General features: G+C 39.2%; 1 protein-coding gene across 1 annotated transcript in view; it reads right to left on the minus strand.

Annotated features, from left to right (window-relative positions):
- The window catches only part of LOC128645401 (sodium channel protein type 2 subunit alpha-like), a 584,077-nt gene that overhangs the window by 485,115 nt on the left and 83,660 nt on the right, over positions 1-15,302 (minus strand). The window contains exon 2 of the mRNA XM_053698390.1: positions 13,414-13,728. Within this exon, the coding sequence (XP_053554365.1) occupies positions 13,414-13,680 (267 nt within the window). The 5' untranslated portion in view covers positions 13,681-13,728. The remainder of the gene's footprint in view (positions 1-13,413; positions 13,729-15,302) is intronic.

Below are 15,302 nucleotides of genomic sequence, written 5' to 3' on the forward strand. Positions count from 1 at the left end.
CCTTTTTCTGGCTGAGTAGTATATTTGGTTGTTTGAGACTGCTGGACAGCAGGTTCCTGAAAGATTTACAGCTCGCTCCGCTAAGGCTGTTTCTTTCTTTTATGTTTTTAAGACGTAGCTTCTCTAGTACGGTTTTGCGAGGCCGCAACCTGATTTTCTTTGCGTACCCTGTTAACTTTTCAAGACTAATATTTTTGCCTCAGCTGAGGTTTTTGGGAGTTAGTTTTTTCAAGCAGTGGTGCCCTCTGTTTTGGTTACCTGTTTCGTCCCTCCCAAATCATCTGTGTACTCTAGCTTGGATATTGATTCCCAACAGTAATTGATGATGATCCGTGGACTCACTGTGTCATTAGAAAGAAAACAAAATTTATGCTTACCTGATACATTTATTTATTTCTTGACACGGTGAGTCCACGGCCCTCCCTGTTTTTGAGACCATTTTTGTTATATAAACCTCAGGCACCTTTGCACCTTGTGTTATTTCTTTTCTCTCCTTTCCCTTGGTCGAATGACTGGGGTTTGTGGGAAGGGAAGTGATACTTAACAGCTCTGCTGTGGTGCTCTTTGCCTTCTCCTGCTGGCCAGGAGTGTTATTCCCAACAGTATTTGATGATGATCTGTAAACTCACCGTATCAAGAAAGAAAGAAATTTATCAGGTAACCATACATTTTGTTTTTATTTTTTGTAAGATAAGAATGTCTTTAATTAATAAAAAATATTTCAACATAAAAATTGTGTCCTCAAAAAGTAAACTTCTATTGCTAGTAATGGAACATGATACAATCAGGCCATCCAGAATAGTAAAAATGTAGCAGTATAGCAAAATATAAATAACAACTTTAGTTCAATATAATTTCAGCTCTTTAGATATTTGAATACATTTGTTAATGCAAACACCATAATTAAAAAAAAATGTTTGAGAAATAGTAAAATGAATCAATCTCAATATTTTTGGTTCATTGTGTTGAATGACTTCTATAAATAACAGTTGTGTTAATACAGTATGGGACAGATTACAAGTGGAGCACTATTTACTGATCCCGCTCGAGTGGTAATTGTGCTAGAAGTAAGCTTTTTTGCGCTTGTCGGGTTGTGCTCGTATTATGAGTTGAAAATAAACTGTTTTTCGCCAGAATGCTAATTCGATGAGTGCAATAAGCCGAGGTTAGAACATTGCATGCAAGTTCATGTATTCCCCCAAAGAAAACAGAATTTATGTTTACCTGATAAATTTCTTTCTCCTACGGTGTGTCCGGTCCACGGCTTCATCCTTACTTGTGGGAATATTCTCTTCCCTAACAGGAAATGGCAAAGAGAGCACAGCAAAAGCTGTCCATATAGCCCCCCTTCTGGCTCCGCCCCCCAGTCATTCGACCGACGGTTAGGAGAAAAAGGAGAAACTATAGGGTGCCGTGGTGACTGTAGTGTATGGAATAAAAAATTTTAAACCTGACTAAAAGCCAGGGCGGGCCGTGGACCGGACACACCGTAGGAGAAAGAAATTTATCAAGTAAACATAAATTCTGTTTTCTCCTACATTGGTGTGTCCGGTCCATGGCTTCATCCTTACTTGTGGGAACCAATACCAAAGCTTTAGGACTCGGATGAAGGGAGGGAGCAAGTCAGGTTACCTAAACGGAAGGCACCACGGCTTGCAAAACCTTTCTCCCAAAAACTGCCTCCGAAGAAGCATAAGTATCGAATTTGTAAAATTTGGCAAAAGTATGCAGAGAAGACCAAGTCGCTGCCTTACAGATCTGATCAACAGAAGCCTCGTTCTTGAAGGCCCATGTGGAAGCCACAGCTCTAGTAGAGTGAGCTGTAATTCGTTCAGGAGGCTGCCGTCCGGCAGTCTCATAAGCCAATCAGATGATGCTTTTCAGCCAAAAAGAAAGAGAGGTACCAGTAGCTTTCTGCCCTCTCCTCTTACCAGAATAAACGACAAACAAGGATGATGTCTGTCTGAAATCCTTTCTTGCTTCTAAATAGAATTTTAAAGCATGGACCCCATCTAGGTTGTGTAACAAACGTTCCTTCTTTGAAGCTGGATTCGGACACAGAGAAGGAACAACTATTTCCTGGTTAATATTCCTGTTGGAAACCACCTTTGGAAGAAAACCAGGCTTGGTACGTAAAACTACCTTATCTGAATGGAATACCAGATAGGGAGAAGTACACTGCAAAGCAGATAATTCAGATACTCTTCTAGCAGAAGAAATAGCAACCAAAAATAGAACTTTCCAAGATAGTAACTTAATATCTATGGAATGCATGGGTTCAAACGGAACCCCCTGAAGAACTGAAAGAACTAAATTTAGACTCCAAGGAGGAGTCATAGGTCTGTAGACAGGCTTGATTCTAACTAATGCCTGTACAAATGCCTGTACATCTGGCACGGCTGCCAGACGTTTGTGTAACAAAACAGACAGAGCAGATATCTGTCCTTTTAAAGAACTAGCCGACAAACCTTTATCCAAACCCTCTTGGAGAAAGGAAAGTATCCTAGGAATTTTAATTTTACTCCAAGAGAATCCCTTGGATTCACACCAACGGATATATTTTTGCCATATCTTATGGTAAATTTTCCTAGTTACAGGTTTTCTGGCTTGAACCAGAGTATCTATAACTGAATCTGAAAACCCATGCTTAGATAAAATCAAGCGTTCAATTTCCAAGCAGTCAGTTGCAGAGAGACTAGATTTGGATGTTCGAATGGACCATGTACTAGAAGATACTGTCTCAAAGGTAGCTTCCATGGTGGAACCGATGACATATTCACCAAGTCTGCATACCAAGTCCTGCGTGGCCACGCAGGAGCTATTAGAATCACCGAGGCCTTCTCCTGTTTGATCCTGGCTACCAGCCTGGGAAGGAGAGGGAACGGTGGAAACACATAAGCTAGATTGAACAACCAAGGCGCCACTAATGCATCCACTAGTGTCACCCTGGGATCCCTGGATCTGGACCCGTATCGAGGAACTTTGAAGTTCTGACGAGACGCCCTCAGATCCATATCCGGAGTGCTAAAAAACAAAGTCTGAGACCGCGCCAAAATAAAACTGCTACAACAAACTCCAGATGAAATAGAAGTCTCTCTATACTTCTAGAAAATATGGACATACAATTAAAGTTATCAACTGGAGCGCTCCAATTAAGAGCTAAAGTGTAATTGTATTGGATAGCATAAAATATAACTACATATAATGTAACAGAAAGCAAACGCAGAAAATTAACCACAATTGCCTAGCAATGCTACAATCTAAATATCCTATTTCAGCTCTAAAAATAAAAATAAAGGACCACAATCTAAATAAGAGTAAGATAATCAATGCTAACAGCAAACAATTTGTGCATTTAATAAAAAAGTAGATTTGATGCAATGATGGATTTTGATAAAATGTAACATCCTATATTATAAAAGACAAGAGTTTGTCTGAAGCCGTCATGCGCAGTTCAGACAAACTCTTGCCGCGAGGACCCGGCAGCAGCTCAGCTGTAAGAGGCGCGCGAGGACCCGGCAGCAGCTCAGCTGTAAGAGGCGCGCGAGGACCCGGCAGCAGCTCAGCTGTAAGAGGCGCGCGAGGACCCGGCAGCAGCTCAGCTGTAAGAGGCGCGCGAGGACCCGGCAGCAGCTCAGCTGTAAGAGGCGCGCGAGGACCCGGCAGCAGCTCAGCTGTAAGAGGCGCGCGAGGACCCGGCAGCAGCTCAGCTGTAAGAGGCGCGAGAGAGAGAGAGAGAGAGAGAGAGAGAGAGAGAGAGAGAGAGAGAGAGAGAGAGAGAGAGAGAGAGAAAATGAAAATGGGAGAGAGAGAGAGAGAGAAAATGAAAATGGGAGAGAGAGAGAAAATGGGAGAGAGAGAAAATGGGAGAGAGAAAGAATGGGAGAGAAAAAGAATGGGAGAGAAAAAGAATGGGAGAGAAAAAGAATGGGAGAGAAAAAGAATGGGAGAGAAAAAGAATGGGAGAGAGAGAAAATGGGAGAGAAAAAGAATGGGAGAGAAAAAGAATGGGAGAGAGAGAGAGAATGGGAGAGAAAAAGAATGGGAGAGAGAAAGAATGGGAGAGAGAAAGAATGGGAGAGAGAAAGAATGGGAGAGAGAAAGAATGGGAGAGAGAGAAAGAAAGAATGGGAGAGAGAATGAGAGAGAGAATGAGAGAGAGAATGAGAGAGAGAATGGGAATGGGAGAGAGAATGGGAATAACACGGCCCGTGTCAACGGGCTTTAGGACTAGTTAATATATAATATAGTAAAAAAAAAATACATTTATTAATACATTTAAGGTCGACCTTATAAGTGAATAAACAACAAATTACATAAAATATTCATAACAATGTGAAACAAATCAAAATAAAAATGTCCCATATAGCCAAGGAGGCCAAAAAGTCTTTCACAAAATCTTGACAAAGATTAATTTGAAACGCGTTGCTCTATGGTAAACTACTCCTTAAACGGAGCTCAATGTTATATCCCGCATAGAGCCGATTGAAATACCGCTGTGAACAGCGCTTCTGGATTTTGTCCACGGCACCTCTGACTGTTTGAGCTAATCTTATTGGCTTATCGGTCTAGAGGGTTATTCAGTAAGCAGCCATATCTTTGGTTACTAGGCTCCAGGATTGCGGATAGTTTAATACTTTTTAATACTTGGCAATTTAAGTGTTACTTGCCCTAAGAACTTTGTACGTTTTGGATTTTGAGTGCTTTGATCCCTTTGGAGACATTCCAGAATCGGAATAAAGTATTTTCTAAGGGCACGTTTTCATCGCAGATGTCAGCTTTTTGAAACTGTGAGTAGAGATTAATTAATTTACACACAGCTTTTCACACTGCCTGAAGGAGAATATCTTTTGTTTCCAGGAGATTTGCGATCACGGAGATAAAGTTTACAGACACTCAGGATTAAAAAAGATTTTGTGAAAGATTTTTTGGCCTCCTTGGCTATATGGGGCATTTTTATTTTGATTTGTTTCACATTGTTATGAATATTTTATGTAATTTGTTGTTTATTCACTTATAAGGTCGACCTTAAATGTATTAATAAATGTATTTTTTTTTACTATATTATATATTAATGTTACATTTTATCAAAATCCATCATTGCATCAAATCTACTTTTTTATTAAATGCACAAATTGTTTGCTGTTAGCATTGATTATCTTACTCTTATTTAGATTGTGGTCCTTTATTTTTATTTTTAGAGCTGAAATAGGATATTTAGATTGTAGCATTGCTAGGCAATTGTGGTTAATTTTCTGCGTTTGCTTTCTGTTACATTATATGTAGTTATATTTTATGCTATCCAATACAATTACACTTTAGCTCTTAATTGGAGTGCTCCAGTTGATAACCATATCCGGAGTGCCCCATAGTTGAGTTAACTGGGCAAAGACCTCCGGGTGGAGTTCCCACTCCCCCGGATGGAAAGTTTGACGACTCAAATAATCCGCCTCCCAGTTGTCTACTCCTGGGATGTGGATTGCAGATAGTTGGCAGGAGTGATCCTCCGCCCATTTGATGATCTTGGATACCTCTGTTATCGCCAAGGAACTCTTTGTTCCCCCCTGATGATTGATGTACGCTACAGTCATCATGTTGTCCGACTGAAATCTTATGAATCTGGCCTTCGCTAGGTGAGGCCAGGCCAGGAGCGCATTGAATATCGCTCTCAGTTCCAAAATGTTTATCGGGAGAAGGGACTCTTCCCAAGACCATAGACCCTGAGCTTTCAGGGAGTCCCAGACCACGCCCCAGCCTAAGAGACCCACTCTGGTCTGCGGAAACTCATTCCCTGAGACAGGTGATCCTGAGTGAACCACCAGCGGAGTGAGTCTCTGGTTACCTGGTCTACTTGAATCTGGGGAGACAAGTCTGCATAATCCCCATTCCACTGTTTGAGCATGCACAGTTGCAATTGTCTTAGATGAATTTGAGCAAAAGGAACCACGTCCATTGCTGCAACCATTAGTCCTATTACCTCCATGCACTGAGCTATGGAAGGCTGAGGAATAGATTGAAGAACTTGACAAGCGTTTAGAAGTTTTAATTTTCTGACCTCTGTCAGAAAAATCTTCATTTCTACAGAATCTATTATTGTTCCCAGAAAGGGAACCCTTGTAGACGGGGACAGGGAACTCTTTTTCTACGTTCACCTTCCACCCGTGAGACCTGAGAAAGGCTAATACAATGTCTGTATGAGCCCTTGATCTGGAAAGGGACGACGCTTGGATTAGGATGTCGTCTAAGTAAGGTGCCACCGCAATGCCCCTCGGTCTTAGAACCGCTAGTAGGGACCCTAGCACCTTTGTGAAAATTCTGGGAGCAATGGCTAAACCGAACGGAAGAGCCACGAACTGGTAATGCTTGTCCAGAAAGGCGAACCTTAGGAACTGATGATGATCTTTGTGGATAGAAATATGTAGGTACGCATCCTTTAAGTCCACAGTAGTCATGTATTGACCCTCCTGGATTATTGGTAAAATCGTTCGAATGGTTTCCATTTTGAATGATGGAACTCTGAGGAATTTGTTTAGAATTTTTAAATCCAGACTTGGCCTGAAAGTTCCCTCTTTTTTGGGAACTACAAACAGGTTTGAGTAAAAACCCAGACCTTGTTCCACAGTTGGAACTGGGTGTATCACTCCCATCTTTAATAGGTCTCCTACGCAATGTAAGAATGCCTGTCTCTTTATCTGGTCTGAAGATAAGCGAGACATGTGGAACCTTCCCCTTGGAGGAAGTTCCTTGAACTCTAGGAGATACCCCTGAAAGACTATTTCTAGTGCCCAGGGATCCAGAACATCTCTTGCCCAAGCCTGAGCAAAGAGAGAAAGTCTGCCCCCTACTAGATCCGGTCCCGGATCGGGGGCTACCCCTTCATGCTGTCTTGGTAGCAGCAGCAGGCTTCTTGGCCTGTTTACCCTTGTTCCAGCCTTGCATTGGTTTCCATGCTGGTTTAGGCTGGGAAGCATTACCCTCTTGTCTAGAGGCTGCAGAGTTAGGAGATGGTCCGTTCCTGAAATTGCGAAAGGAACGAAAATTAGATTTGTTCTTAGCCTTGAAAGGCCTATCCTGTGGGAGGGCATGGCCCTTTCCCCCAGTGATGTCTGAAATAATCTCCTTCAATTCTGGCCCAAAAAGGGTCTTACCTTTGAAAGGAATATTAAGCAGTTTTGTCTTGGACGACACATCCGCCGACCAAGATTTTAGCCAAAGCGCTCTGCACGCCACTATTGCAAAACCTGAATTTTTCGCAGCTAATTTAGCCAATTGAAAAGCGGCATCTAAAATAAAGGAATTAGCCAACTTTAGTGCGTGAATTCTGTCCATGACTTCCTCATATGGAGTCTCCTTATGGAGCGAATTTTCTAGTTCCTCGAACCAAAAAGACGCCGCTGTGGTGACAGGAATAATGCACGAAATTGGTTGGAGAAGGAAACCTTGCTGAACAAATATCTTTTTAAGCAATCCTTCCAATTTTTTATCCATAGGATCTTTGAAAGCACAACTGTCCTCAATGGGAATAGTTGTGCGCTTGGCCAACGCAGAAACTGCCCCCTCAACCTTAGGGACTGTTTGCCATGCGTCCCTTCTGGGGTCGACAATGGGTAACATTTTCTTAAATATAGGAGGTGGGACAAAAGGTATACCTGGCTTCTCCCACTCCTTGGTCACTATGTCCGCCACCCTCTTGGGTATCGGAAAGGCATCAGCGTGCACAGGGACCTCTAGGAATTTGTCCATTTTGCACAATTTCTCTGGAATCACCAAAGAGTCACAATCATCAAGAGTAGTTAGCACCTCCTTAAGCAGGGCGCGGAGATGTTCTAACTTAAATTTAAATGCCACGATATCAGGTTCTGCCTGCTGAGAAACTTTTCCTGAATCAGAAATTTCTCCCTCAGACAGACCCTCCCTCACTGCCAATTTAGATTGGTGTGAGGGTATAACAGATAAAGTATCGTCAGCGCCCACTTGCTCATCCTCTGTATTTAAAACTGAGCAATCACACTTTCTGGGAAATGCTGGCAGTTTGGATAAAAGATTTGCTATAGAATTATCCATTACTGCAGTTAATTGCTGCATAGTAACAAGCATTGGCGCGCTAGATGTACTAGGTATCGCCTGCACAGGCAAAACTGGTGTTGACACAGAAGGAGAGGATGATGAACTATCCCCACTACCTTCATTTGAAGAATCATCTTGGCCAATCTTATTAAATGTGACAGTACTGTCCTTACTTTGTTTGGACGCCATGGCACAATTTGAACATACATTTAAAGGGGGAACCACCTTGGCCTCCATACACACAGAAAATATGCTATCTGAAGGTATAGACATGTTAGACAGACTTTGGTAGGCTAATAATGCAATAAAACCGTTTTTAAACAAAACCGTTACTGTCTCTTTAAATAATAAAAAGAGCACACTTTATTTCTGAATGTTTGAAAAACTATGAAGGAAAATTTGCACCCTAGTGTCTTAATGCTTTGAAAGTATTGCACACCAAATTTCAAGTCTCTAACCCCTTAAATGAGCAAACCGGAGCTAATTGTTCAATTTACCAGCTTAAACCCACTACAGTCCCTGCCACAGCCTTTGCTGCGGCTTTTACCTTCCTTGGGGGTTATTCACCACAGAAATAAGCCTTCTTGAAATCGTTTTTATGGCCACAGGACCCTCTCACATGAAGCTGCATGCACTGCTTCTAGAAGTAACTGCGCAATTGAGGCGCGAAAATGAGGCCTCCTCCCTCTGCATACCAGAGTGAAGGGGCCTTCCTGACTAGATTAGGTGTCTAAACAACTGCCAGGCGTAATAAAAACGTTCCCAAAAGTGTTTCAAATCACAAAACACTCCAAAAGTCATATAAATATTATATAAATCAATCGATTTAGCCCGCAATAGTGTCAACCAGTATAGAGCCCATTTATAAGCCTTCATTCTGTTATGAGTCTAAGAAAATGGCTTACCGATCCCATAAGGGAAAATGACAGTCTTCTAGCATTACTATGTCTTGTTAGAAAAGAGACTAGTCATACCTGGAGCAGAAAAGTCTGCAAACTGTTCCCCCCAACTGAAGTTCTCTGGTTTCAACAGTCCTGCGTGGGAACAGCAATGGATTTTAGTTACTGTTGCTAAAATCATACTCCTCTTTTAACAGAACTCTTCATCACTTTCTGTTGAATAGTAAATAGTACAAACCGGCACTATTTTAAAATAACAAACTCTTGATAGAAGAAATAAAACTACAACTAACACCACATACTCTTTACCATCCCCGTGGAGATGCTACTTGTTCAAAGCGGCAAAGAGAATGACTGGGGGCGGAGCCAGAGGGGGGGCTATATGGACAGCTTTTGCTGTGCTCTCTTTGCCATTTCCTGTTAGGGAAGAGAATATTCCCACAAGTAAGGATGAAGCCGTGGACCGGACACACCAATGTAGGAGAAATAAATGGAGAAACAAGTGGAACACCCTACTCTCACGCAAACCCGATCTCATATTCTCATGTGCGCTAACCCGACATGAAAATATGAATATTTCACTTTCCAATGTTCTTCACATAGCAGATTATGTTCTATTTATTCATAAATAAATATTTCTATAAATATATAATTTTTTTGTTAAAATATATATATCTATAGTCCTATATATATATATATATATATATATATATATATATATATATATATATATATACATACACATATATATATATATTTATATATATATTTATAAATATATATATATATATACTGTGTATATATATATATATGAATATCTATAAACACACAGAACATATTCTGCTTTGTGCAGAACATTGGAATGTGAAATATTTACAGTAAATATACACTTTATTAAATATGAATATTTCATATATATGCTTTTACATATTTTCGTCTATTGAACTACAAAGGACTCCAATGCACTTATATATAGGTCTTATGTGTGTACATATGTATATATGTGTATAAAGGTCTGTAAATACATATATACCCATATAAATAGATAAATACATATTTATATATATATATCTTTTTCTCTCCACTCGTAATCTGGCCCTATATGGTAAAAAGTTTGTGGACACCCCAACTAATTATTGAGTTCAAGTGTTTCAACCACAACCAGTGCTTAAAATCTAGCACATAGACATGAAATTCCACAGACAAACTTTTGCAGAACAATGGGTCATACTATATAGCTAAGTAATAAGAGCTTTATGGAATGGGTTTCCATGGCCAAGAAAACTGTACACAAGCCTCACATTGACACGAGCAATGGAGAGAATCTACTAGTGTAAAGAACACATTGGACTCTAGAGCAGTGGAAACGTTCTCTGGCCTAGTGAATGATACTTCCTGATGAAAGAATCTGGATGCCAGTACACTACCCTACACATAGGCATATTGGCTACTGTAAAGTTTAATGGAGGAGGGATAATAATCTGGGGCTGTCTTTTAGGGTTTGGCCTAGGTCCCTTAGTTCCAGTAGAGGGTCAAGTCATTTTAGATAGCTGTGTGCTTCCAACTTTGTGGCAATAGTTTGGGAAAGGTCTTTCCCTTTTCCAGCATGAATGAGCTCCTGTGCACAAAGCGAGGTTGATGAAGTCACAGTTTGATGAGTTTGGTGTGGAGGAACTCAAGTTGCTTGTACAGTACCCTGATTCAAACCTCACTTAACACCTTTAGGATGAATTGAAATGCCAATAGCGAGACAGACCTTCTCTTCCAACATCAGCACATGACCTAATAAATGCTATTTTGACTGAACTGGCACAAATTCTCATAGCCACACAACAACATTTTATGGAAATCCTTCCCCTGAAAGAGTGGCAGTGTTATAGCCGCAAAGGGGGGCCAACTCAATATTAATGCCTATGTTTTGGAATGGGATGTCTAACAAGCTCATATAGGTGTGATGGACACCCATCTATCCATCTATCTATCTATCTATCTATCTATCTATCTATCTATCTGTCCCTGTCTGTCTTTATCTGTCTATTTATATACCTGTCTGTAATCCAGGTCAGAAAACAAATCAATGGCAAAATCTCGAAGAACAAAATGTTCCTGCAGCAATAAGGATGAATGTGAATGTTCCTTGTTTAAAGAAGAATTGCCTGGTATTTCGGGGCTGGACTGACCTTACTTGGCGGGATCAGACTGATATACTTCAGGAAAGTTTTCTTCTGTGAAAAGCACACTGGTCTAAAAGAGGCTGCTCCTGGTTGGTAAATTGCCATAGAACAAGCTGATGAGCTGTTGTTCATTCCTGGTAGAGCACTTATCTCTTTGTTTGCAAATTAATATGACCCTAGGGAGGTCTCCCTATGGGTGATGGGGGAAACCAGACGTGGACTCCTTGCCCAGTGTGCTTAGAGGAATGTGACTACACCACACTGATGAGGCCCATAGGAGGCTGGAATAATTGTCTGGGGTTGTCATGTTCCTTGTTCAGAGGAGAATTGTCTGGTATTTCAGGGCTGGACTGACCTTACTTGGCGGAATCAGACCGATATACTTCAGGAACGTTTCCCTCTGTGAAAAGCACACTGGTCTAAAAGAGGCTGCTCCTGGGTGGTAAATCCCCATAACACAAGCTGATGAGCTGTTGTTCATTCCTGGTAGAGCGCTTCTCTCTTTGTATGCTCATATAGTTCCTATTTTAAATGGATCATTTAAAGTAAACTGGACATTCATTAAAAAACTAATTTTATAACAATACTTTTATAATATACACTAGACTTTACAAACCATAAAGATATGATAAGCAATGTTGTGCTGTTATATAAACATATTTTATGTCATTTGAGTTCACGTATTTGTACACAAATATGGTATATTATTTATGGAAAGGCTGCTAGTCTATAAAGTACACTTTACCACAATGTTTTTTTATTGTCAGTAGCACATTTAGGTGGGCTTTAACAATGTCAGTTTGCATGAGGAAATCTTTTTAAATTAACCTGGCACAATTTTAAAAACAAAATGCATATAATGCACAATTAACCCATATGTACTATATAAGTGTAGCAGAGTATGGTATTAATTGTTAATATCCATAACTTAGTAATAACATTGGAAATCATGCCTAAATAGGCTTACAAATATTTAATGAGGAAAAAAATAATCCAAGGCCAGCACTTCCCTGCTGATATACAATCTCCCTCTGTGCAAGAGAAAGCAACTGTTTAGACTTTAGTCAACATATCACATTGTATGATTTAAAGGGACAGTAAACATTTAGAAACACTGAAATGCATTATAATTACTCTTGAAATTTACCACTGAGTCTTGGGTACTTTGGCTGTTAGTCCTTTTTCTAAAGAAAGTAAGGGTGAGTGGTACAGCCAATGAAATCGACCACCCACTCCTCAGACTCCTAGCAGAGCACTTACTCAATGTTCTGTTTTTGTATTTAAATGGAAAGCAAATACCTTGAGATTTTTATATAAAATGTTTAGTTATGCACAACTCTGCAGTATATTTTCATTAAATATTATGTCCCATTTTCATGTAATTTAGCTTCGAAAATTGAGCAATTTCTAATTCTCCATCCTGCTGACTATAGGCTAACTCGGCTACATATCTCTTCCGAATTGGCTCTATTAATTAACAACTGCAAAACAATGTTCTTTATAAACTTTGTGACAGTAGCTAGCCTTGTTGCCTAGCTCCTCAAAATAAGACAAATGGTGGATGGAGTTTGGCTATTGAAAAAATAATTGCAGTAAAAAAGATGTTAATTTGTTTTAAAAATGTTAAGACTTGGATAATATGTTTTTCTTTAGTAACACAACATAAATGTATTTTTTTTATAAACTGTTAAATGTCCCTTTAAGGATCCTATGAGATGGGCTATTGCAAGTGCATTAAAGCGACATGATCCATCTCCCATGATCTTTAGACTCAACAGCAGACCATTGGGAACACCGTATGGTAGGAGTTTATGAATTTGGCTGTACTGTCCACCCTTACTTTGTTTAAAAAGAAAAAAAGCCTCACAGAAAAGAGCTGGCGGCTAGGAATTTGAGTGTCCTTAGCCAATCATTTTGTAATATCTACTTGTAAGCTATAAGTGCAATGTAATACAGTACTTTAAATGCATTGCAGTTTACCCATCAGAAAATAATTGTTTTTTCCTTTGAAATTTTTTATTTTATTTTGACAAGGTTATATCTGCTGGGGTAAAAAAAAAATGAAGAGCAGCAAAGAGTTGATGTCCAAAAGCCTTCTGCTTTACTCAGATATATACATTGATAAGAGATAAATAAATAGTATATTTTATCTTAATATGTAAATATTCATAAATACATCTGTTAACAGTAGATATCTATAAACATAATTGAGAAAAAACGTCAATCATATTTTAGATAGTTATTACATTATTGCTCATGAGGGGTAACTGTACCTTTTTGTTGCTGTAAAATGGGTCCAAGTCCTCCATTGGTTCTGACACCATTGATGGAGGTAAATCCCCGTATATAAAAGGTAAAGATTTGCCTGCTTCCAAGTCCGAGTTTGGCTTGGGGCCATTCTCATCATCATCATCTCTGCGATCCTTTGGTGTCTTTTTAGCTTTTTCCTCTGCAATACGTTTCTCAATAGCGAAGAGAGATTCTCTAGTGAAGAGGCGAAGGCTGTCAGGTCCTGGTGGTGGTAGCAGTGGCTGCTCCATCTTCTCATCCTGCACTAATTACCAATCAGCTTCTTGCATACAAAGGCGCTATAGGGAACCAAAAAACATATAACTGTATAAGTCTTCAAGAAAGTGGTAACAGATATTCCCATAAGAAGTTTACGATGTGGACAAAACAATTTTAACCGCCCCAACCACCACCTCCCTTTCAGCAAAAATATTTTTAGGAAAAAAAAAATTGATATGTGAAATGAATTAGCAAATTCTTAAAAATGTGTAAAATATATATGGCTGGTCAAAACAATTTCATACACTGAATATGTGTAGATCAAAGAGATTATAAATATTATTAAAGGAACATCAAACCCAAAATCTTTCTTTTATGATTCAGATAGAGAATACAATTTTAAACAACTTTCCAAGTCACTTATATTATCTCATTTGCTTCATTTTTTTAGTATCCTTTGTTAAAGAACAAGCAATGCACATGTAAGAGCTAGCTAAATGCACTGGGTTAGCCAATACAATTAGGCATATATGTGCAGCCACCAATCAGCACCTTCTGAGTCTAACTAGGCATCCTTTTTAACAAAGGATATAAAGTGAACAAAGCAAATTAGATAACAGAAGTATTGGAAAGTTGTTTAAAATCACATGCTCTATCTGAATCATGAAATTGGGTTTTATGTCCCTTTAATCCAGCACCCATCAGCTGTCTATTTCTTTTGTTCCATTCTCACTATCTCAATCTTTATCTTTCTGTCTGTTTCTGCCCTTAAGAAAAAATAATACTTATCGTTGTATCTCTTTCAATCTGTTATATTCTGGACAACATACAATTAACAAAGCAAAGACGCAAGCAAAAAAATAATCATAATAATGTTATATACTTAGAGAGATTATATCCTCTTTAGTAGAACTGCAGTAACTGGAAAGCTTATTCTTAAGAAATACATCTTTCTCACTACAGAGAATAGCCTTCACTTTATCTTTCACAGTTATACCTGTAAGTCTTGAAACCTCTCTCTCATAAGAGTTCCAAGATATTATGAACTGGAAAGAACAAAACTGGGGCTAGTGAATATACATTAGAAAATCTTATTTAGTGTCCTAATTTCTATCAGCATTCAAATTAAAGAGGCATTAAACTAAAAATCAAATTCCTCATAAAAAATGTATCTATGCACAGTCAGAAAAAAGCATTTTGCAGTGGATTTTCACAAGTTATTTTTCTGTAATGTAATTAAAAAAATAAAATGTATGCTTACCTGATAAATTTGTTTCTTTCCGGATATGGTGAGTCCACGGCTTCATCATTTGCTGTTGGGAATATCACTCCTGGCCAGCAGGAGGCAAAGAGCACCACAGCCAAGCTGTTAAGTATCACTCCCCCACCCACAACCCCCAGTCATTCGACCAAAGGGAAATGGAGAAAAAAGTAGTAACACAAGGTGTAGAGGTGAATGAGGTTTAGACAAAAATAACTGTCTTGAAATAAAGGGCGGGGCCCTGGACTCACCATATCCGGAAAGAAACAAATTTATCAGATAACCATACATTTTCTTTTCTTTCCTAAGATATGGTGAGTCCACGGCTTCATCATTTACTGTTGGGAACTAATACCCAAGCTAGAGGACACAGATGAATAGGTAAGGACAAGA

This window comes from Bombina bombina, chromosome 1, assembly GCF_027579735.1.
Source record: "Bombina bombina isolate aBomBom1 chromosome 1, aBomBom1.pri, whole genome shotgun sequence".
Classification (NCBI taxonomy): Eukaryota; Metazoa; Chordata; class Amphibia; order Anura; family Bombinatoridae; genus Bombina; species Bombina bombina.